The sequence below is a fragment of the Erpetoichthys calabaricus genome, chromosome 7 (genome assembly GCF_900747795.2).
Source record: "Erpetoichthys calabaricus chromosome 7, fErpCal1.3, whole genome shotgun sequence".
Taxonomy (NCBI): Eukaryota; Metazoa; Chordata; class Cladistia; order Polypteriformes; family Polypteridae; genus Erpetoichthys; species Erpetoichthys calabaricus.
Genome location: NC_041400.2, coordinates 147,902,821 through 147,928,257, shown reverse-complemented (window position 1 = coordinate 147,928,257; position 25,437 = coordinate 147,902,821). Strand labels below are relative to the sequence as shown.

At 37.3% G+C, this 25,437-nt stretch overlaps 1 protein-coding gene across 1 annotated transcript in view; it reads right to left on the bottom strand.

The window, feature by feature from the left end:
* Positions 1 to 25,437, bottom strand: part of tmem8b (transmembrane protein 8B) — a 653,793-nt gene that overhangs the window by 303,382 nt on the left and 324,974 nt on the right. The window contains exon 3 of the mRNA XM_028805536.2: positions 8,153 to 8,360. Within this exon, the coding sequence (XP_028661369.1) occupies positions 8,153 to 8,360 (208 nt within the window). The remainder of the gene's footprint in view (positions 1 to 8,152; positions 8,361 to 25,437) is intronic.

Genomic DNA, 25,437 nt, shown 5'->3' with positions numbered 1-25,437 from the left:
TGTTTGTTGCAATGTGTAAATGACTGAAGAAAAGAAGATGCTACTGGCCGCAGCAAATTACCTGTCAAATCTCCCTGACATAATGAACAATGCAAATTTAGATTTAACACTAATGAAAGAAGAGAATTTCAAGCAATACACAAAGCATCTGTACAATCTGTCATTAATCACCACTTGTAAATGATGGTCAGAACAAAATGGAAAATAAAGGAACCGCGGTTCAGCTCTCCAATGAGTAACAAAATCCATTAGCTAGTTGGTGGCATCACAAATAAGATGTAAATTCACGTAGTAGTAGTTTTTGGATGAACCTTTTCTAATACACATTTTATCAAAATATTCAAGTATTAGGGAGTGCTTTGTACATTTCCTTGTTGAAAACGGGAATGAAAATTGCAACAAGAGGTCAGTTCTTAGCAGTGTAATGGACACATTGAAATAAGTAGATCCTGATGGCCTTTTATCCCGATAGTGACTGATGGAGCACTTCCGCCCTGAGACAAATGAAACTGTTCAAAGATGCAAATTTTATTCCACATTAAAAAGTTCAGTACATAAATCTGAGATGGAAATTAATTGAAGATTTGAACTTTAACATTAACAAGTGTGTAAATAGTGAGAGACTAGAACTGAGAATATGTTTTTTTGCTCTTGTTTCCTCCCACAGTCCAAAGACACGCAGGTTAGGTGCATTGGCGATCCTAAATTGTGCCTAGTGTGTGCTTGGTGGTTGTGTGTGTATGTGTGTGTGTGTGTCCGGCGGTGGGCTGGCGCCCTGCCGGGGTTTATTTCCTGCCTTGTGCCATGTGTTGGCTGGGATAGGCTACAGCAGACTCCTGTAACCCTGTGTTAGGATATAGCGGGTTGGATAATGGATGGATGGATGGATGTTCATACATATAGCAGGCCACAGTCAGAAACATAATTTCTATTTTAAAGTGCAATAAGTTTGGTTTAGCAAGAAAAAAAGTGGAAGACAGTGGCTACTGCATGCATAACTTGTGCTTCTAAAGAAGCATGACAGCCATTCATTGAAATTATAAGGTCAGTCAGTCATTCTCCAACCCGCTATATCCTAACACAGGTTCACGGGGGTCTGCTGAGCCAATCCCAGCCAGCACAGGGTGCAAGGCAGGAACAAACCCCGGGCAGGGCGCCAGCCCACCGCAGGGCACACACACCAAGCACACACTAGGGACAATTTAGGATCACCAATGCACCTAACCTGCATGTCTTTGGACTGTGAGCACCCGGAGGAAACCCACGCAGACACAGTGAGAACATGCAAACTCCATACAGGGAGGACCCGGAAGTGAACCCAGGTCTCCTACTGCAAGGCAGCAGCGCCACCACTGCGCCAACATGCCGCCCAAATTATAAGGTTACTGCTATAAATGAAAAAATGCAAACTTAAATAGGAAACTGCCCATTTTTTAATAGAATTGCCCTTTGTCAAAATAAATAACTAAAGCAAAGGTAGATGAAAATAAATATAGAATAAAATCCTAAAATTTATGGCAATGTTTGTCACTGGCCAGTGGGTCACAATTGGGTCTGACAGTATATTTTATGTCAATATAATTACCAAGGGGGACTTCTCACTCATTAGCCTACAGGGAAACCCCCTTGGTGGGTCCCAAAAACACTTATGTTGGAAATAGTGGGTCGTGACACCAAAAAGGTTAAGAAACATTACTTTATGGTATATTTTTTACATTCTGATTGCAATGCTCAATCCTTGTCTCTCACTAAATACTGATTATTATATACTATTGATTACATAATGTTGATTTGTTAGGTTTTGCACTGTACATAAACATCTTCCTGGCACTAAGTCAGTGAACCTCATTGGTTTACAGTATGTCCTCATTTATAATTCTAATTTTGTTTTGGTCCTTCAATAAATCTGCTTGTTACATACACTGATAACTTGCTAGATTTCTTAACCATATTGATGTCTACACCATTAGCTTTGTTCACTTCAGATTGATTATTTATTCTGACTCCTGTTAGCTTTATCTATGTGTCTTTGAGTAAACCATCTGCACCAACCGCTTCCACCCGAGCCAATGGTATGACCATATGATGGTAGGTATCAAATTTGAGTCCTGCGAGGCTTGTGTGACCTCTTTGTAGCTGTTAATAGAATTTTTGTAAATGATTTATTTCTGTCATTTTGCTACTGTTTAATAGATTCAATGAGATTAGTACTCCCTTCATCGTTCTTTTTCATTTGCTACTTTTTCTATTTCTATTTTTCTATTTATAGAGACTGTCTGTTGGCTCAATTGTATGTCATTTGGTATAGGGTTCATAACAGCAGTTCTAACATTTGTGATGCACCATCTGTTGGAATAGAAAATGCAATGCATTTTATTCCTATGAGCAAATTCCAATAAACAGCACATCACAAATGTTAAGTCTGAATACAACTAAAAAGCATAACTGCCAGATAGATAGAAACAGGCTTATATTATATAGATGTTGCATGCTGTGTACATATTTTACATGTATTGTGATGGACGACCGGCTACAGACTCCGGTCGCCACCCCCAGGCCACTAGGAGGAGCCCTCCGGACAGCATGATGGTGCCCCGAGTTCCAGCAGGGCCTCATGGACTTTGTAGTTTATATACACAGCCCTGCTGGATACCTTGGGGACCACCAGGAGTCGCTGTAGGGGGGCTAGTGGGCTCTTGCGTGCCCTATAACCCGGGAGTGCGTCACAGTCACGTGACCGGAAGAAACGTTGTACTCCCGGGGTGAAGAAAAGAACTGTTTACCCTGACCCGGAAGGAATACAGACTTGTGGGTATTGGAACAGAGGCACCTCCGGGTCAGGGTGTATAAAAGGACTGTGGGAAAGCCCAGACACTGAGCTGAGCTAGGAGGTAGGAGGGCGAAGTGTCTGGGTGAGGAGGTATTAGTTTATTGAGAGAGAATTGTAGTATGGTTGGAGAGTTTGGTTTATACGAGTGTGGTGTGGAGAGTGCTTTGTGCACCGTATAATTATAAAATAAAGAATAGTTATACTTTCACCTGGTCATCAGAGTGGTACCTGAGGGTTGAAGAGGTGGACAAAGGGCATATTCTTACAGTATGTATCTATTTGTTAGTATTGTACTGTTGTGACTCTTCTAAATAGGCATGAAAGTAAATATTTTCATTGTAATATGTACATACTTTGTAGACAAGACAATAAATAAACATGAACTTGAACTGCTTTTTACATGCATTGATTTTTGGATACAAAAAAACTGAATAATTACCTTGAACCATTTGCTCATTACAATGCAAGAGTGAATTCAGTTGTTCAGTTTGTTGAACATCTAAATACTTGCAGTGGACCGATTTTAAATTAAATTTAAAAAGACCCCCCCCCCCCCCTTCCATTCAAAGTTGCCAGGAGAAGCACCGACCCCAGTGACCCTGAACTGGATTAAGTGGATTAGGTAATTGATCGTTACTGGCTGGTGTATTGTTTCCAGCCTCTGGCAGTCGTGTATAAAGTGTTAAACCAATCATGAAACATTTTGCCAGTTTTTTTTTTCCCTCAACATTATTACAGTCCCAATGTATGCAGCAGGCAGAAGGTCCACATATAATTATGTATGCACTTCTACTTCTTTTTTTTTGTGTCACCTTGTGCACATGAAGAATCTAAAATCTGGAGCGATATGATGTATAAATCATCTTCCAAGTGTGCCTTTTTTAAATATTGAAAACCTGCACAGCAGCAATCTCTTCTGCTTAGAAGGAAGGGTCTGCGAACCATACTGCGATTGAAAAGAAAAAGGATGTTCTTTCTCATTGGACAGAAGGTTGTGCGTTTTACTGAAAACTGTAGTTGGTATGAAGCCAGAAAAATGAACATGATGATCTTAGTTGTATTTTATGAATATGTGTTGTGAAAGATCCAGCAATGTTGATTATAGATATTTAAAATGTTCACATCACTTTCAAATGTAATGCACAAAAATGACTGGAAAAAGCGTGGTGGCAAGCATTAAGACTTACAAAGAACTAGGCAGGCCAAATCTGTATTAAACTTAACCAAGATAGTTCTGAATAGATCCAGGTAGCTCGAAAGTAATTTCCTTAAGGGAACTCACATGCATATAGTAGATTCATGTTGGATAATCAGACTTTTGATCACACTCAGAAATGGACAGATCGTTTATAATGCACTGGTGAGGCCTTATCTGGAGTACTGTGTGCAGGATGTGTCTCCAGAATACAAAAATGGCATAGCAGCACTAGAAAAGGTCAAGAGAAGAGCGATTAGGCAGATTCCAGAGCTAAAGGGGATGAGTTATGAATGAAGATTGAAAGAGCTGAGCCTTTTCAGTTTATGCAAAAGAAGAATAAGAGGAGACATGTCTGAAGTGTTTAAAATTATGAAGGGAATTAGTACAGTGAATCAAGACTGTTATTTTAAAATGAACACAGGGATACAGTTAGAAACTTGTAAAGGGTACATTTCACAAAACATTAAGAACTTTTTCAATACACAGAGAACCATAGACACTTGGAATAATCTACCTAATAGCGTGATAGACAGTAAGACTTTAGGGACTTTCAAAACTAGGCTTAATATTTTTTTGGAAGAATTAAGTGGATAGGACTGGTCAGCTTTGTTGGGCGGAAGGGCCTGTTCTCACCTAGATTGCTTTAATATTCTAAAATCCGTACATGGTTTATGGTGTTGTGAAAGATTTCTAAAGTAGCCTGAACCTTCTTTAAACCCAAAGAGTGCACACAGAAAATTGGGCCTTACAGCCAAAAAACACATTAAATCAGAGAAGCAATAACAGATACATGTATAAAAGCACTTCTGGAGGATTCTACTGTTATACTGTATGTCCTTGTTGACTTGTTCTATTTGGCCATTCAACTGAGAACAGAAGCCAAACAGTAGGTTTAAATTAATTATTCCTTGAGAACACCAACCTCACTAAAAGCAAGAAAAAAAACTTGAGAGCCTTGTTAGAATATTACAAGTATGTGTGTTGAAAATATATGGAATGTGAAAATCCATCAAAAAAACCATATAGAAAGCTGGTTGACAATAACAATTTTTTTTTACATTGTGTGTCAGAGTAGAAGATCAGCATAATGGAAGAAGCAACCCAGCCAGGATGGCTAGAACCTCCTATCCCAGTCAGCTCATTCACACCATAACAGATAGACTGGGGCAGTTTATCCTCTGCAGGAAGTGTCAGTGCTTCTCTGGTATGGTCCCAGTTTGGATACCCACAGGGAATCATGGCATCTGTAGTCTGGAAAGGAAACACTGTTGGTGCCCCTGGATGCCACCAGAGGGTACTGACAAGAGAAGTTCTCAGTACTTTGGGCAGCTTTCATCTGACCCAGAAGTGCTTTCTATGGACTATGCCCTGGCACCGGAAGTCTTGTGTAAAAGAAGCCATTCTGCCTTACTCAGATCAGTCAGAGTCTAGAGGCAGAAGGCAAAACTCACTTGGAGGAGTGGAAGGAGAGAGTAAAGGAACTAGTAGAGTCATTAGTTGTGGTATTTTGGCCATTGTCCTCTTATACAAGGTGCCATTATTAAATAAATATAATTTATGTGAACATGGGAGTATGTTTTGTTGAGTTTGGGACTCTGGGATCCCCCCTAGTAGTCACAATTGACATAGTGTGATTATTAATCAACAAATGAGAAGACATGGACAAGGGGCTTTTGGAGTTACTGTTAAGAATGATTACAGACTTTAAGAATAGTGAAATCTTCTAAAATTTGTCTGATAGGTTCACAAATAAGAATGTTCATTGCCTGAATGTCATTGGCAAACTGGGTTCAAGCTAACTGAGGAATAATAATAAGATCTGGCAGCAGTTTTATCAGGAACTACCTCATCATTTTGCACTTTGACTGTTCCATTATATCCTCAAAAGATAGTTGATGCCCTTTTTCATCCTGTTAGAAAAATTCAGCTTTGTTCCAAAGAAGTATTTAAATATCATACTGATGAGTGCTGTACAATTTCAATTCAAATCCATAATAAGTGAAAAAGTTTAATCAGCTAAATGAAGTCAGCCTAGTTTAGTATTCCACTTTTTAACCTTCTGATATTTTCCCACCTACCCAGTTGTTCAATGTTGCACATTTTTAATAGTGTATTGTTCTTGCCAGTTATTCACAGCTTCCATTCTTCAGTAATTAACAAATAATTTACTAAATAGGTCATTTTATCTAGGCCTGACAACACCTTTCAAACTTATTAAATAAGAATGTTTTAGTCTGTATACATCACTACTGACTTGCGGAAAATGTTATGCAAGTCATTTAGAAATGTATGAATACAGCAGATTTGTTAGAGAGTCCATAAAGCATTACTAAATAATAAAAATAGCTTCATGATATATCAGCTCAGTAATAATTGCAATAATAATAATAATATTGTGAATTTCCCCTTGGGATTAATAAAGTATCTATCTATCTATCTATCTATCTATCTATCTATCTATCTATCTATCTATCTATCTATCTATCTATCTATCTATCTATCTATCTATCTATCTAATAATGCTCTCTGAAAAATTTACTTTAATTTCTGCACAGCATAATCTTATATCCTCGACCACAGTTTCCCAACCTGGGGTGACCGCGACCTAAGGAGGTGCAAGATGGCATTTCAGGGGTCGCAACAAAGAGGAAGACTGCTTCTCAATTCGCCAAAATTGAGTGAGGTGCATTATCCGACTTTATTGTGGTGCAATCGTTGTCTTACAGTGTTTTGTCATTTGTAGATTATTTATTAGTGTGTGCTCTTGTTCTATAATATGAAAAGAATCAAGCATTGCGTGCATAATTGTCACCTGTGAATGAGCTGTGGAAATGCACGTTCTTGCAGGCTCCTTACTGTGGATGGAGGGTTTGTAAAGTCGAATAACTTGTTTTAAGAGAATGGAATTTAGACCTTGCAATGATCCAGAGAGAAGGGCAAGGTCTAGTATTGATTTGTGTCAAAGCTCTGATTGTGAAATGTCACTGATTTTGAGGTTTGATTAACATTATTGCCCTTTATAAGGGGGGCTGAATTGGATGCAACACCTGCTGCTTACACTCAGCCCATCTCTCCTGCTGGCGGTCCTTGGAGTAACGCAGCAATTTTAAACATGGGGACAATCAAGTTTATAACAGACAAATATTAAAGTCACCAGTAAACTACAAATATTCTAAAATTTCCTTTCCTTTTATTTTCTCTTTGCACTGTGTTATTGTAAATTTCTACTTTTTCATTGCCAAATCTTCCTCATTGGTTACCTTACTTAACAAAAGTTGCTAAATTGTTATTGATTCTTCCCCTTTTTTGTTGGTTAAAAACTATAAATTCTGCAACCTGACATTAAAATATCCATTTTGTGCCAATTACTACTCTAAATGACTCTAGTTTTAACATTAGAATAACAGAAATAATAAAAAAGATATACATTTATATATAGCACAGCAATCATTCAATAACATTCAGGCCTTTGAAGACTTAAATTATTTCTGAATCAGTAAATTCCATCAAATAAGGCTGGATGTGAGCTGACATTAAAGAACGGAGCTGTGGTTATGATCATTCAAAAAATTAAATCACAAAAGGGCACAAGCAATTGAATAAGACTCATTTTAGTAATCTTCCATCAAAAGTTCATTGTGGCAGAACTGAAGGAAATAAATGAGTAATTGTGGTTTCATTCAAAGATTACTGGTTCTCTGCCTCCATAAATACTAGGTGACAGATTTTTATTTTTTGTGTATTATTACAGACTACAAATTACGATACAGTATGTGCTATGAATGCATTGGCTTGAACGCTAAAATGATGCTGTTTATAAAAATAAATCTAGTGTGACCCCCAACAAAAAATAGTCACATGTAGGCTGAGTTGCTTTCTCTGTGGGGCTGCACATGAGTTTCATCCAGCAACTCTAATCTCTTCTTTCTCAATTATGGATGCATTTGTGGTGTTCACTCAAGACAGGCTTCTATACTGCATACGTATTTTAAGATAATTAATGTATAACTATAGTCACATTGGAGTTGATATGTTAATTATGTTTGTCTTCTGAAAATGTGAGGATAATTATGAAAAAATGCAGATAAAAGGGAGTAGACAGACACATTGGAACAGTAAATTACCTTGACAGATATTTTTCCTTCATCTTTTGGTAAGTGCGCAGCGAGAAACCAGTCTCCGGGCAAGGGGCTGGATACATTAAACACTCCTGTGGTTCTGTTGGGTAGTGTCCATGTTAGAGTTACTGCAAATGATCCAGGAATGACCGTATCCTTTGGAAATCTTGTTTGAAGTGGGTTGATGACAGGTGGTGCTCCAGATCTGAAATACCTGTAAGTAAAAGTCAAAAATATGTATCTTATGATAACATTATTTTTTCTAGTACAACTGCACTGTAGTGTTCTCATACATGTAGCATAAATGGTATATTCAACATCATTTTAGAATTCATTCATTGTAAAAAATATATAAACATTATAGAGTAAACTATAGAATGCATAAAAATTCTAAAGTAAAAGAAAAAATTGCAGGTGATCCAAATTAAACAACAATTATGATTTTGAGAAAGGACTGTTGGTTCAATTAGTATGTTTAAGTGAAAGGTGCCTTATAAATTACAAATATGGAGTAGGAATGGCATTCCTGAGTTTTCAAATGCTCCTTATACAAAATATATTGTTTAAATAAATAAACAATTAAACAAACAAATAAACAGCCATCACAGCCGCAGCAATTCTTGAACAAAAAAAAAAGAAACATGAAATTGGCAGCTTGGTCTCCTGCTGAATTAATCTGATTAAATTGTTTCACAAGGAGAAGGAGCAAGGTAAGATATGTTAAAGTAAAATTACTCTGTGTTACTAATGACAAAGATTTATCTCTTGATTTACTTTTGTTGTGGTAAAAGATAAATTGCAAGAATGTATTTAAAGTGTTGTTGGGCAAACACAGAGAGAACTTCTATTTTTATAAGAACTGTTTAATGTGAGAAAAAATAAGTATCATGCAAATGTTGACTAGAGGGCCTTACATTTAATAAACAATGCATTAATATTCTACCTCGATCTTGCAAAATAAAAACACCCAAATTTTAATTTAATAATTCCATGCAAATCAATAGTTTAACTTTGAATATTACTTTCAGATAGAAAAAATTACCTAATAAGTGATACTTGAATAGTTAATGTATAAACAATAGAATGAATATCTGTTGAGAGTAGTGCAGTGTATAGTTGGTAGAACAGTGACAATGTAAGTTTGGAAAATCATTGGAAGAACAAACATTGGTACAGAATAAACAGCGAAGGTATTGGAACAACATTGACAAGCTGCATCAGCCTGGGGACTGCATTATTGATGAGTCAGCAGCAGTATAAGCTGGCATTCCTTCATGAAAATGAGCAGCTCACAGCCAGCTCCAGGGTAACCTATAAAGACTGCAATCGTGCTAAAGTAGCAAAAAAGTGAGTTATCGTTAAGAGTGATGTAAAAAGCAAGAATCCATTGGTGACATATCTTAGACAAGGTTCCTTCCTTGGCTGGGGTTCAAATTTATGTTTGATGTCTCTTTTGTTCATTTTTGATTATTTTTATGTAGATTATGTGAATCTTTCTTTATGTCTAGCTTTGTCTATGTATACAAGCTACCCATGTTATGTTCCAAGTGTTTTGTGGATGGTTCCCCAAGAGGCAGGGGCCCCAGGCATTCACCACCAGGAACTGACCTCTATCTTATAAATCAAGGGGGCCTTCCCCTGTTCCTGGTGGTTCATTTCAAACATTCTTGTTAGTGAATTTTCTTGTGTTCTTTTGATTTATTGGATTTTTTTAACCTTATTGCTCTGCGTTTTGACCTTGTTCCAGATTTCTGATTTGGGATTCTTGTTTACCTGGACAGGGTGCCTCGAGAGGAGTTGTGGTATTGTATGAGGAAGTCGGAAGTGGCAGAGAAGTACGTAAGAGTTGTACAGGATATGTATGAGGGAAGTGTGACTGTGGTGAGGTCTGCGGTAGGAGTGACGGATGCATTCAAGGTGGAGGTGGGATTACATCAGGGATCGGCTCTGAGCACTTTCTTATTTGCAATGGTAATGGACAGTTTGACAGATGAGATTAGACAGGAGTCCCCGTGGACTATGATGTTTGCTGATGACATTGTGGTCTGTAGCGATAGTAGGGAGCAGGTTGAAGAGATCCTGGAGAGGTGGAGATATGCGCTAGAGAGGAGAGGAATGAAGGTCAGTAGGAACAAGACAGAATACATGTGTGTAAATGAGAGGGAGGTCAGTGGAATGGTGAGGATGCAAGGAGTAGAGTTGGCAAAGGTGGATGAGTTTAAATACAGTAATCCCTCACTATATCACACTTCGACTTTTGCGGCTTCACTCTATAGCGGATTTTATATGTAAGCATATTTAAATATATATCACGGATTTTTCGCTGGTTCATGGGTTTCAGTGGACAATGGGTCTTTTAATTTCTGGTACATGCTTCCTCAGTTGGTTTGCCCAGTTGATTTCATACAAGGGACACTATTGGCAGATGGCTGAGAAGCTACCCAATTAGAGTACTTATTATGTATTAAATAAAACTCCTGAAATATATTATGAGCAGGGGGGCTGTTCGTACCCCTAGAGGATACGGACGCTACTCAAACAACGCTGAAAGATTACCTTCACATTGCTCCCTTCATTGCTGGACTTACTTGTGGCTGCTTTGTCAAGCGATATGCTTCCCGCACGGTGCTTCGCATATTTAAAAGCTCGAACAGCACCTATCAGTTTTTGATTGTTTGCTTTTCTCTCTCTCTCTTTGACATTCATATTTAAAAGCCCAAACCGCCCTATTGATTTTTGATTGTTTGCTTTTCTCTCTCTCTCTGACATTCTCTGCTCCTGACGCGCATTCCTTTGAAGAGGAAGATATGTTTGCATTCTTTTAATTGTGAGACGGAACTGTCATCTCTGTCTTGTCATGGAGCACATTTAAACTTTTGAAAAAGAGACAAATGTTTGTTTGCAGTGTTTGAATAAAGTTCCTGTCTCTCTACAACCTCCTGTGTTTCTGTGCAAATCTATGACCCAAGCGTGACAATATAAAAATAACCATATAAACATATGGTTTTTACTTTGCGGATTTTCACCTATCGCGGGGGGCTCTGGAACGTAACCCCCGCGATAGGTGAGGGATGACTGTACTTGGGATCAACAGTACAGAGTAATGGGGATTGTCGAAGAGAGGTGAAAAAGAGAGTGCAGGCAGGATGGAATGGGTGGAGAAGAGTGTCAGGAGTGATTTATGACAGACGGATATCAACAAGAGTGAAAGGGAAGGTCTACAGGATGGTAGTGAGACCAGATATGTTATATGGGTTGGAGATGGTGGCACTGACCAGAAAGCAGGAGACAGAGCTGGAGGTGGCAGAGTTAAAGATGCTAAGATTTGCATTGGGAGTGACAAGGATGGACAGGATTAGAAATGAGGACATTAGAATGTCAGCTCAAGTTGGACGGTTGGAAGACAAAGTCAGAGAGGCGAGATTGCGTTGGTTTGGACATGTGCAGAGGAGAGGTGTTGAGTATATTGGGAGAAGGATGCTAAGGATAGAGCTGCCAGGTAATAGGAACAGAGGAAGGCCTAAGCGAAGGTTTATGGATGTGGTGAGAGAGGACATGCAGGTGATGGGTGTAACAGAACAAGATGCAGAGGACAGAAAGGTATAGAAGAAGATGATCCGCTGTGGCGATCCCTAACGGGAGCACCTGAAAGAAGAAGAAGAACCTTTTGTATTAGACAACTCCATTTTGATTTTATTTGCTCTACAAAGCTTTATTCTTGTTACAAGCATTTCTGTGGAAATAAACCTTTTTATTTTTTTTAAAGATTCTGTGTTGCTCTTATATCTAGCTGGGGTTTGGTGGTATATCCCCCTCTAGTAGGCATTTTTGGAAGTTTTTTTTGTAAATTATTGAGATTTACATGCTTTGGGACTCCTAGTTCATGACAATTGGTGTTTGACACTGGTGAGTGCTACAACAGCATTGGCATTAAATTGGTGTCACAAGTGGGATAAGAAAAGACCTACAGATCAACTTGCCAAGTGCCCAGTACTACCCAGAACCAAAGTGGACTTGCTGGGTTCTTCTGAGGAGTTACTGGAGACTTTCAAGTTTGAGATTCGTAATCTGGAATGACATTGGTAGCAACAGTACAAGAAGGAATACATCTGACAGACTGCTTTCTCTGCAGCTCCACCACTGCTTCTCCATCTGCCCAGGTCCATTGGCCTAGGTACACAGCCATATTTTCTTTGTAATTGCTACTTCTAGTAACACAAACTGTTTTATATGATTGTGTTTATTTTTTGTTGTAGCCTCTTTTGCCTTTGATGTGGTGTAGCCTCTTTTTGTGTGATCTCTAGGAGCTAGTTAGTATTTAGGCAGTGTCACACACGTGTGCATGGGGGGCAGTCAATGGGCTTAATTGAATGTTGTATGCCGAGACAATGGTTAATTGGGTGCACTAATGCTCTTTCTCCTTCTCCTACATCAGGGTGGGCAATGTCAGTCTTGGAGAGCTGCAGTGGCTGCAGGTTTTTGTTTCAACCCAGTTTCTTAATGAGAAGTCAATTATTGCTGATGTGACATTTCGATGCTTCATTTTAGTGGTCTTGCTTGTTAAGGTTCCCCGTCCTTAATTGCTTATTTTAAACAGCTGCATTCAGTGTTTTAATAGCTCATTATTAGCAATAAGATGTAAATTACAAAGCAGCCAGCAGTTCTCCGTCTAGTTTATCTCCATTTACATCTGTGTGTGTTTATAATGCACTGTTTAATTCAATAAAAAAACTTAATAGAAAAATGTGACAGACTGAAAATTATCCATTTTAGGCTTCAAATAGACTTCTAAATGATACAAGAACCTTACATTGCAGACTAACAAGTCATAAAATTAAATAAGGTCTGATATTGGCAAGGATTGGTTTCTGATTAAGCAGTTGGGTTGGAATGAAAACCTGTAGCCATTGCAGCTCTCCAGGGTCAACATTGCCCACCCCTGCCCTACCATTCCCCAGATGGGAAGCTGCTATAACACCACATCCAGTTCCTCCACAGATTCCACTTCTGGATATAATCTCAACCCTTCTCTGATATCACTTTGTCAAGCTCAGAAGACACACCTCTTCCTCCCTCCTACCTATAAAACCCTAAATACTTCAGTTCTCAACAGGTCCTGTATTGGACAGGTTTTCTGCGAGCGTGCGTGCGATTTATTCTGATTTCAAGTAAACATGGTTGATTCCCTAAAACTTTTTGCCCCTCTCTTATCTTTTTGTTACAGCAGACACTAACAAGTCACATAGAAACAGAAGTGTAAAGTAAATTTTTACAGCTGCAATAATAACATTAAGCTTCTTTTTCAGTTTAGCATTACAGCTTTCTAACGATTTTAATACCAAGAGCTGTTATCTGTCAGCTTACTGCACCAAGGCAGTAGGCACTGGATGCTCCCTTGCTGTTAGGTCTTAAGTGGGTGATGGGAATACTGCATGATACCCTAACTACATAAAGTGCAGCTGACCATATGAACCAATGTAATTATGCAATCAGGGCAGTTAGAGATCATACACACATGTTGGTAAAATTATAAAACGTTTAGCTACTCAAGGCAGAGTGAAATAGGCTGATGGTAAAATACAGAATAAAAGAACCAAAACTGTAGGAAAAATTTTGAGACTTCACAGGTGACTATTCTTGAACTATACAATGCATTCACTCAATATAATGTAGTACTAGGGTGTTGTACCGTGTTAGCCATTATGAATGTAGAGAAAAGCCAAGCAAAATGACACCTTTTATTGGCTAACTAGAAAGATTACAATATGCAAGCTTTCGAGGCAACTCAGGCCCCTTCTTCAGGCAAGATGTAATACAGAAACTGAAGTTTCCTATGTTTATATACACACTCTAGGACAAGAAACAACATTGGTAAATATTTAAATGAGAAATTTTGTATGTAAAAAATTAATAGATTCATTCAGGCTAGGGTTAATTTAGCAAGAGAGAAAAGAACAATGTATTGTCAAGATCTCTGGATAAGATAACTGTCCAACAAAGTCTTTTGAAGTTTGTAATGAGTTTTTTCAAAACAATGTGGGTCCGTAGACAGGCTGTCTGTCATTCTGAGAGATGTAAACAATCCTCATATCTGGCCATAAAACTCTTGTCTTTATTCAATCCATGTTGTAAAGTATTAAATTTTAGCATGAGTTTAACTTCCCATTCTTTTCTCTCTTGCTGTGTTTTGAAGTTGCCCATAAGCACTGTGACCTTAAAGTCCTTCTCACAGTGTCCATGGCTGTTGAAGTGGGCCGCCACAGGAACATCTGTGTTGCCATGTTTAATGTGGAACCTGTGTAAGTTCATTCTCTGGCGGAGTGTTTGTCCAGTTTCTCCCACATAGAGTGCAGTGTCAGGACATTTCATGCAGAAAATTAGGTAGACTACATTAGATGATCTGCAGGAAAATGATCCCTTGATGTGATGTTCAAGTCGGCAGTGTGGTATAACTATACGGTCTGTATCATAGATGTGGGCACATGTTTTGCATCTTTTCTGTAGGCATGGAGATGTGCCATTTTCTGTTGGTTCACTTAGGGAGCCTCGGACAATTAATTGTTGAAGGTTTGGTGGTTGTCTGTATGCCAGGAGGGGAGGTTCAGGAAATACATTTTTCAGTGTTTGGTCATTGTTTAGTATTGGATGAAGTTCTTTTATAATTTTTCGAAGTGTTTCAAGATGTGGGTTGTAGGTGACAACAAGGGGGATGCGAACCTTGTTGTCTTTGTTTTTATATTCCAGAAGGTTGTCTCTGGGTATGGCAGTAGCTCTTCTTATTTGAGTGTCTGTTGTTTTCGGGGTGTAACCTTGTTTGATGAAATCTTGTCTGAGCTCCTGCAGTTGTTGATCCCGGTCTGTTGGGTCTGTTGTACCGTATTGCTTGGCTGAAAATAATGGAGCGCCTTATATGCTTGGGGTGGAAGCTATCATTTTTCAGGTAGGTCCGTCTGTCTGTCGGTTTGTGAAAAATAGAAGTTACAAGGGTGTTGTCTTTCAGTTGAACGGTGGTGTCAAGGAAGCTGACTTCTGTTTTTGAGTAATTCAGCTTCAGCTTTATGTTGGGGTGAAAACAATTATATTCATTATGAAAATGGAGGAGGTCCTTTTCACTGGCAGTCCAATCGTATTTGCTCAGACCCAACAGACCGGGATCAACAACTGCAGGAGCTCAGACAAGATTTCATCAAACAAGGTTACACCCCGAAAACAACAGACACTCAAATAAGAAGAGAGAGCACAGCAAGAGAGAAAAGAATGGGAAGTTAAACTCATGCTAAAATTTAATACTTTACAACATGGATTGAATAAAGACAAGAGTTTTATGGCCAGATATGAGGATTGTTTACATCTCTCAGAATGACAGACAGCCTGTCTACGGACCCACATTGTTTTGAAAAAACTCATTACAAACTTCAAAAGACTTTGTTGGACAGTTATCTTATCCAGAGATCTTGACAATACATTGTTCTTTTCTCTCTTGCTAAATTAACCCTAGCCTGAATGAATCTATTAATTTTTTACATACAAAATTTCTCATTTAAATATTTACCAATGTTGTTTCTTGTCCTAGAGTGTGTATATAAACATAGGAAACTTCAGTTTCTGTATTACATCTTGCCTGAAGAAGGGGCCTGAGTTGCCTCGAAAGCTTGCATATTGTAATCTTTCTAGTTAGCCAATAAAAGGTGTCATTTTGCTTGGCTTTTCTCTACACTCAATATAATGTATACCGTTTTGGACTCAATGTTATAAAAAAGATTAAAAAAAAGTTCTAGAAATTCCAGTACAGAGTTTTCAAGATTCAAAAATGAGAAAAAAAGGGAAGAAGTTGAATCTTCTTAATTTAAGTAAATATTTAAGTAAACATAGATTAAGAGGTGATATGATAAAACTATTTAAAATTATAAAGGAAAATAATAGGGTGGTTGCCAGCTATTATAAAATACACTCATCTGCTAGTTCATGGCGACATAGAAGGGAACTACTTAAGTATAACATCTCTCTAAATATTACAAAATATATCTTTATATAGACTGTAAAGAGGAATCTGCAGAACTTTTTACAAAAGTTATATTAGTAGGACTTGACTGGCTACAAAGACATGAATGGTCTGTTTCACTCAAAACTTTTCTTACCTGAAATTTAAATTTCTTTCATGCAAAGCTGTTGATGATCACTTGAAATTTAACTTAATAAAGATAAAATTATCATTCTTTTGTAGTTTGATGAGGTTTGTAGAAGGTGATCATAAAGATAGAAAACCTCCCCTTCCCAAAGGTGACAGGCTATATTTAATATGACCACATATTATTTGTATGGTTTAAAAGCCAGAATTATTAATGATAGTATCATAGACTTACCTTATTTAGGCATAATGAAGTAAAAAAGCATCTGTCTCTGTATACACATTTGCTACGTTCTTTCTGCTTATTTCAAGTGTTTTTTTTTTATTCTTTCATACAGTAATCATGCTGATGCTAATTAGCTCCCTGAAGTGTAGGCAACACAGGTATGAGTCTTCAGATATTAATGTCTACCTTTGTATTATACTTGGAGCCAAAAAGATACATTTTCATTATTTTTAATGGATTATGTATTTGAATGAACTGTTACAATAATAATTCTTGAGATGAAATTTTTAATTTTGTAACAACAACTCCCATTAACTACTATTAACTAAGAAAGATAAATTAAGTATTCTCCACCCTAAGGCAATGGCATAAGCTTTAAAGTTTCATTTCAAACTGAACATCGGAAAGTTCTTCTTTAGTCTGGCCCACTCAGACCTAACCATACGTCATTAAGGAAGCCAATGGGAGTATTTAAACCTAACTTTGATCAATTGCGGTATATTATAAAGCAACAAATCTGTAACAAATAACATTTTTTTACGATCTATTTCCCTTCCCTTCTCACCTCTACGTCCAAACACACACAGACACAAAGAAAATAACTGTCACATGCTATATATATGCTTGATTTCCCATTCGATCAGTTCCATTACATTTATATCCCTAAACGTGTGGTGTATCAGATGGAAAGGCAGAACTTTCTCATTAAAAAATAACTTTCACTGCTCCTCCAATCTGATTGTATTTAGTCCTAAACACAAGAACTTTATGAAACAGAGGTTGGTCTGAGATCTTCTTTGAAATTCTTCCCAATTGATTTTTTCTGTAGAGTCCTAACTTTATTAATTTATAATACGAAACATGTTAAAAGTCAAATCTTTCATAATTGCAGTGACAACTCTTCTCTCATGGATTTGCATGATTCTCACTCCTGTAATGACTGAACTCTCATGTCTCATATGATGTTATATCTCTATTCACTTGTGTTCCAGTTACGGAAGCAGTGGAGGTGGTCCGTAAGAGATTACAGGATGACCCCACACTCAGTAAAAGGACCACTCTCAGCACTGACCAAGTGTGTCTGCTCTTGGAACTGTGTCTTCAATCCACATATTTCATATACAAAGGCCAGTACTACAGGCAGAAACATGGGTGCGCCATGGGTTCCCCAGTTTCACCTATTGTGGCCAATCTGTATATGGAAGAAGTGGAAAAGAGAGCGCTATTATCCTATCCTGGAACACCACTGGGCCATTGGTTCAGGTATGTGGACGACACCTGGGTGAATATCAAATCTCAGGAGGTACCATAATTCACTGACCACATCAACTCAGTGGACAAACACATCCAATTCACCAGGGAGGACATGAAACGTGACAGGCTAGCTTTCTTAGATTGTGAAATTTCCATCAGCAATGGGGGACATTTGAAAGTTGATGTGTACCGTAAACCAACGCATACGGCTCCGTATTTAAGGTTTGACTCTCACCATCCACTAGAGCACAAAATAGGTGTCATCAGGACTCTACAACACAGAGCAAACACCATACCCACAGACACAGTGGCCAGGGAAGCAGAAGAACATCATATCAAAAAGGTCCTAAGAAAATGTGGTTATCCCAGCTGGACTTTTGTCAAAGCAGGGAAGACACCTAAAGAATGCTCTAAGCAATCCAGGAGAGAGGAAGGACAACCGCTGCCTAAGCGAAAACCTTTGGTGATCCCTTATGTGTCAGGAGTATCGGAACAGCTGAGATGCATTTTTTCAAAACACCAGGTCTTGGTGGCTTTCAAACCCCAAAACACGCTACAGCAAAAAATTGGTCCACTCCAAGGTGCCCCAGCATAGACAGAGTAATATAGTTTACGCAGTTAAGTGCCAAGAGGATTGCCGTGAATTATACATCGGGGAAACCAAACAACCACTGGCGAAGCGGATGGCACAACACAGAAGAGCTACCTTATCAGGTCAGGACTCTGCAGTCTATTTACACCTACAGGACAGTGGTCACTCTTTCAGTGATGAAGATGTGCACATCCTGGACAGGGAGGAACGCTGGTTGAGGCCATTTACATGAAAAAGGAACGACCATCTCTGAACCGAGGAGGGGGCCTAAGGGTACATCTTTCACCATCTTACAATGCTGTGATTGCAGCCATTCCCCAACTCTCTGTGAATGGTAGTCATGGCCATTGATCAATGGACAATTTCATATCATTGATTACACGGCCCATTGTTAGTTAATGGTGCTAGTTTTGGTCATTATGCAAAGGTACTGTTTATAAGGTTGGAGAAACCTGCAGTCAACTGAGACTGAGGAAGTCACTTGGATGAGTGATGTAATGTATCTCATTGGAAAAGAAGTATGTCCAGATGAACTGAATCAACTTTCTAGGACTGAACGTGATATCAGCTGTTTTGAAAGGAAATCCAATCAGAAGAAAAGAAAAAATACAAACTAGTCAAGGTCAACAACAGGGAGGCTGAGAATCTAGAAAACATGTTCAATGTGCGAAACAAAAATTGCAGTTGGGGGCATAGCAAAGAGAATTGAAAAAGTAGGATATCCATATAAACTGAGCCACAGTGTAAGCCAAAAGAAATGCTCAAAAGGAAAAGATTTCATAACCAGGAATCATAACGATGCATAATAATAATGATATACTTTTAAAGTTGCATCCACACAAACTTAAACAAACCAGTAAGTTCATGGCACTGTCCTTTTATGCCATCCCAGTAATGATACTACAAGTTGTACACCTCCACTCATTCTGCCTAACAACGGCAAGCAACCATCAAAACAACTGTTTAAAAATGGTGTTGTGGAAAAATGTGATTTAAACATAATGATGTTAAAAATAAATCAAATTGAGAAAGAAATGTTAGCACAGGACTTATTGACCTTTAATATCATGAGAGCGAAGTTTCAATTATTTTTTGAGGTCAAGGAAAATATATAAATATATAGAACAAAAAGTCAAATCATGAAACCTCCTGGGTTTTAGTTCATATTTCTTTTATATTCTATCTTTTCTTGTCAATTAATGTTACCTTCCTTTTTTTAATTTAGTCATAATTCATAAATGAAAAATAGGCTAAGATCATGAATAAAGTACTCGGTTATTTATATTAATTATTACAAAACTCTTTAAATGTTAATTTCATCTGACTACTTGAATACATTTATTTTAATTTCATGTAAGGCTGGTGAGGATGCAGTCATTTGCTATTTTATTTTATTGTTTTTACATCTTCATACTACAGCATTAACTGCTCTTACACTGTTGTTTAGCACAGTAACTGTTGCCATTTTTCATCACAATAGGTATCATTTCTAATTAACTTGGTAGACACTTCTCACAAACTATTTTACAATGCAACAGCATAAAATGTTATTAGAGACATGAAAAGTCTATGTCAAATTCTATTCTTCTCAAGAATAGTAATGACAGTAATATGGAAATATAGAAAATAATTGCATGGCTTGTAATTTGAGCCTACTTCTTATTTCATTTTGTTAAATATGGTCTCTGGTTTGTGTTTGTTTAATGACATAATTTACTCCAAATCCAATAAAACAGATATGCCTGCTTTTTGTCAGTGGGCGAAAAGTAAATTTCAGATTTTTCACATTACATTCAAATTATGCAAGGGCTGTCATGAAAAAATCATAGACTAGTAAAATCAATAATAGAAGAAATTATCTTAAGTTAGCAAGAAAACTGTCCCTTCCATTCTTTTCATTTATGAGCTTTTTTGTAGTACTGCTGCAGCATTAATGTTGATGAAGCCAAGAGACTTGTATTCCCAAAAACTGAGGTTGTGTTATTTACAGCCATTCTGATTAAAAAACAGCAAATACAATACAATACAATTTATTTTTGTATAGCCCAAAAATCACACATGAAGTGCCGCAATGGGCTTTAACAGGGCCTGCCTCTTGACAGCCCCCCCAGCCTTGACTCTCTAGGAAGACAAGAAAAAACTCAAGGGAAAAAATGGAAGAAACCTTGGGAAAAGCAGTTCAAAAAGAGACCCCTTTCCAGGTAGGTTGGGCGTGCAGTGGGTGTCAAAAAGAAGGGGTTCAATACAATACAGTACAATACACAGAACAGAACAAATCCTCAATACAGTATAAAAATAAAAATTTTAGAAGTACGGAGTAGAATATAACAGTAGATGATATCACATAATATGATTTGGATTTGTTTAGAGTCCTGGAGACCTCATTCATCAAGCTGCCTCCCCCATTTGGCCATTCCACAGCTGAAATAGCATTAATCCAATGAAAGGACCCCTCTTTCCCACGATTCCTGTGATCCTCCATTAGGGATGACGTTACCTTAGGCAGGCAAAACAACTTGGCAGGTGGGCCGTGGCACCAAGTGCCACATTGGAGTACCGAGAAGAGAAACAGAATAGGTGAGGGTTAATAACAAATTATAATTGGGATTAATAAAGTATCTATCTATCTATCTATCTATCTATCTATCTATCTATCTATCTATCTATCTATCTATCTATCTATCTATCTATCTATCTATCTATCTATCTATCTATCTATCTATCTATCTATCTATCTATCTATCTATCTATCTAACTATCATGTTACTTATGTTTTAGTACTAATGACTAACAACAGAGATGCAGTCTGTACAGTTAATCAGCAGCTCTAGTCATGGTGTGCTAACCTGAAGTAGTGAGTCTTCAGCCGGGATTTATAAGCTGAGACCGAAGGGGGACCTCTTATGGTAGCAGACAGACCATTCCACAGTTTAGGGGCCCTGTAACTAAAAGCTCAACCTCCAACCGTTATTTTATTAATCCTTGGAATCATAAGCAGACCGGCATCTTGAGATATTAATGTGCGCTCAGGTTTGCAAGTCATGATAAGTTCAGACAAGTAAGCCGGACCTTGGCCATTTAATGCTTTATATGTTAAAAGGAGGATTTTGAAATCTGCCCTAAACTTAACCGGTGTAAGGATTTAAGAACTGGAGTTATGTGTTCGTATTTTCTTGTTCTCGTAATAATTCTTGCAGCAGCATTTTGGATTAACTGGAGGCTGTATAAAGAACAGTTTGAACATCCAGTGAACATCACATTGCAGTAGTCAATCCTACTAGAAATAAATGCATGAATTAATTTCTCAGAATCCTGTTTATTTAGAAAGCGCCTTAATTTCCCAACATTTTTAAGATGGAAGAGACATGATTTGGACAAATTTGTAATATGCGCTTTAAATGACATGCTAGAGTCAAAGATAACTCCTAGATTGCGGGCTGATTCAGTAAAATTAATGGGGATTCCAACTGAGTTAAATGATAACAAAATATTGTGATCAGCGTCATTCCCTCCAACAATTAACATCTCTGGTTTATCTGTGTTTAAAGATAGGTAGTTCTCATTCATCCACTTTATTTACTAACACAACTAATTAAAGATAACATTGGAGAAACTTCATTTGATCTAAATGAAAGGTATAACTGGGTGTCATCTGCATACAAGTGAAAATTAACATTATGTTTCCTAATGAGAGATCCCAGTGGAAGCATGTAAATTGAGAATAGCAAAGGTCCCAGTACTGAGCCCTGCGGGACACCATATCTCACTTCTATGTACAATGATGGAGTACTGTCAGCACATTTCTGTACATAATGTACAAAGACATTATAAAAATACTTAAGTTTGAAAACTCATAATAAAAAAACCTGGTACCTTTTAATTCCTTTCTTTTAAATTTAAAAATAGAAGATTGGAATGGTTTTCACTGGGCATTTTTAGATCAGTAGATTGATGCAGATTAAAGACATACATGCATTCTTAAATTTACTTAATTCAGGGTCCAGAGCCCATAATGGAAGTATTGGGGGTTAAGCTAAAACAACTGGGATGTGGCTACCGTACTCAGACAAGTAACTTAACATTCATGAGTTTGGGATACGGATGGAAGACTGGAGTACCTGGAGAAAAATCTACCCAGACATGGGGAGAAACTCAACATGACAACTACTAGACACATATGCAGGACACTGACAACTGTGCCACCATGCCATTCTTTTTTGTAACACGCCTCTTCAAAAACAGTGCATCACTTCAGATTTAGATGCATCATGTTTAAATAGATTGTTATGATTTGGTGTTGGCCGTGTCTTTTATTAAATGCAGTGTATTGTGTTTACATGCAATCTATTTGGAGAAGGCCTGCTTTGGTATGTATGTATCAACCCTCATTCTGAAAACTATACTCCCTTCTACAGCACTTTATTTTGTTGCTATCATAGAATAAGCAAACACTTTCTTTAAGATTGTGAAACTTTCAGAGCAGGCAAGAACCACTCTTTGAGTCCCAGCCATACAGTACCAATAAGCTGAAAGAAGCAGTCTTTACATATCAATAAACAATGTCTCCCTCTTGTAATCTCTCTGTCTCTTCCATTCAGGAACTGAACTGTATGTACTTTGGTACTGTAACAGACAATGAGCCTAGAGAGATAGCCATCATTAATTTACCCCTGATGTATGTTACAATTAGTGGCCTCTCTACCCTATATCATTTGCCAGTATTTGCTAGGTTCCAATTCATAATAATTTTCACATTGTGCATAGCTCATTTAAAAATATACATCAAGGGTTTATATGTGTAATCACTAATCTCCTTAAGTACTTGAGGATAAATGTTAATTGGTCAAGGCGGCTTTTTAGATTTCAGCCTTTTTAACCTAAGCAGTACTTTCCCTTCTATAATTTACATCTCACTAAATACCTACTTAGTAGTGGTAGTGCAGCTGCCTCGCAGTAAAGAGACCTGGGTTCACTTCCCAGGTCCTCCCTGCATGGAGTTTGCATGTTCTCCCCGTGTCTGCGTGGGTTTCCTCTGGGTGCTCCGGTTTCCTCCCACAGTCCAAAGACATGCAGGTTCGGTGCATTGGCAATCCTAAATTGTCCTTAGTGTATGGATGTGTGTGCATGTGCCCTGCGGTGGGCTGGCACCCTGCCCGGGGATTTGTTCCTGCCTTGCGCCCTGTGCTGGCTGGGATTGGCTCCAGCAGACCCCCGTGACCCTGTGTTAGAATATAGCGGGTTGGAGAATGACTGTAGTACTTTTTGCTTTTGGAATGTCACTGACATCTTCACAGGTCTAAATTTTGAAAATGCAGATTAAAAGCATTTTCTGTTTCACTGTCTATATATTTTAACTCTTCATTAATGTTTCTAATACACTTCACCTCCATAATCTTTTTTCTACTATAATATTGAAAGAATCTCTTTAGGTCATCTTTCACCTTTTCTGCAATATTTCTCTCCAACTGCCTTTTAGTTTTCCTAATATCCTTTTTAACCGTTGTTCTCATGATCTCATAAGTTTAGTATTGGATTTACTAGTCTTATATGCCTTATAGGGCTGTTTTGTAATAAACTTGTTCTATATTATATATGAAATTTTGTAAAATCTGCTCAATTTCTCCTAATATGTCTCCACACTGAAAAGCATATCCCAATTTATCTTATTTACATTTACATTTATTTGCTTAGCAGACGTTTTTACCCATAGTGACTTACAAAAGAGTTAAACAATCGAGTAACATTAGGCTAGGGTCTGTTTGTTCAGCACGTGTAATACGACGGGTAACAAAAGTTGATTGTCATAAGTGAAAAAATTATAATAATTCATACACTTATAATTATAGATTACAACCACTAAAGCAATTAAACTTTACAAAATTACTATTTTTTTCTTTTTTTCATCTTTTATTGAATTTACTAGCAAAATACCCGCGCTTCGCAGCGGAGAAGTAGTGTGTTGAAGAGGTTATGAAAAAGTAAAGGAAACATTTTAAAAATAACGTAACATGATTGTCAATGTAATTGTGTTGTCATTGTTATAAGTGTTGCTGTCATATATATATACATATACACATACACATATATTATATATATATATACTAGCAAAATACCCGCGCTTCGCAGCGGAGAAGTAGTGTGTTAAAGAGGTTATGAAAAAAAAAAGGAAACATTTTTAAAAATAACGTAACATGATTGTCAATGTAATTGTGTTGTCATTGTTATAACTGTTGCTGTTTTATATATATATTATATATATATATATATTATATATATATATATTATATATATAATATACACACACACATAAACATTTATATACATATACATATATATACATATCTACATATACACATCTACATATATATACACACATACATAAACACACACATAAGACTTACTGAGTGAAACGGGCTTTCATTGACAATCATGTTACGTTATTTTTAAAATGTTTCCTTTTTTTTTTCATAACCTCTTTAACACACTACTTCTCTGCTGCGAAGCGCGGGTATTTTGCTAGTATATATATATATATATATATATATTTATACATATACACACATACATGCAGTTTTAATAACACAGAAATCAATATAAACATTAACATCATTATCATATGAGAATATGAAGTAATATATAAGAAGCACATTTCATATAAATATAAATTATTAAACAGTAAAATCTTCTTCTGTAATTTGGTACCGTGGCAATTTGTGTGTCTGTCCAGGATTTTAAATGACCTGTAGCTCGCAAACCGTTTCACCTATACACTTGAAATGTGGTACACATATAGTACGTCACGTCTACTATCCGCTTTATGGGTGATGATTGTTTTAGTGTTTTTATCTTTATTTTATTTTATTGTAGAATCAACTCCTATCTGCGCACAGCAGGGCAGCCGTGGGCGGATGCGTATGGTGTATTCACTCCATGTTATCGTGCATTACGCTGTCAGTGGTATTTTGATAAAAGAATTTGAACAACATATAAGAAGCGTATAAATTATTAAACAGTAAAACATTAACATTTAAGAAGTAAAGTTACATTAAGTACTACTGCAGTGCCTTCGGGTATACCTCATTTTTTGTTTG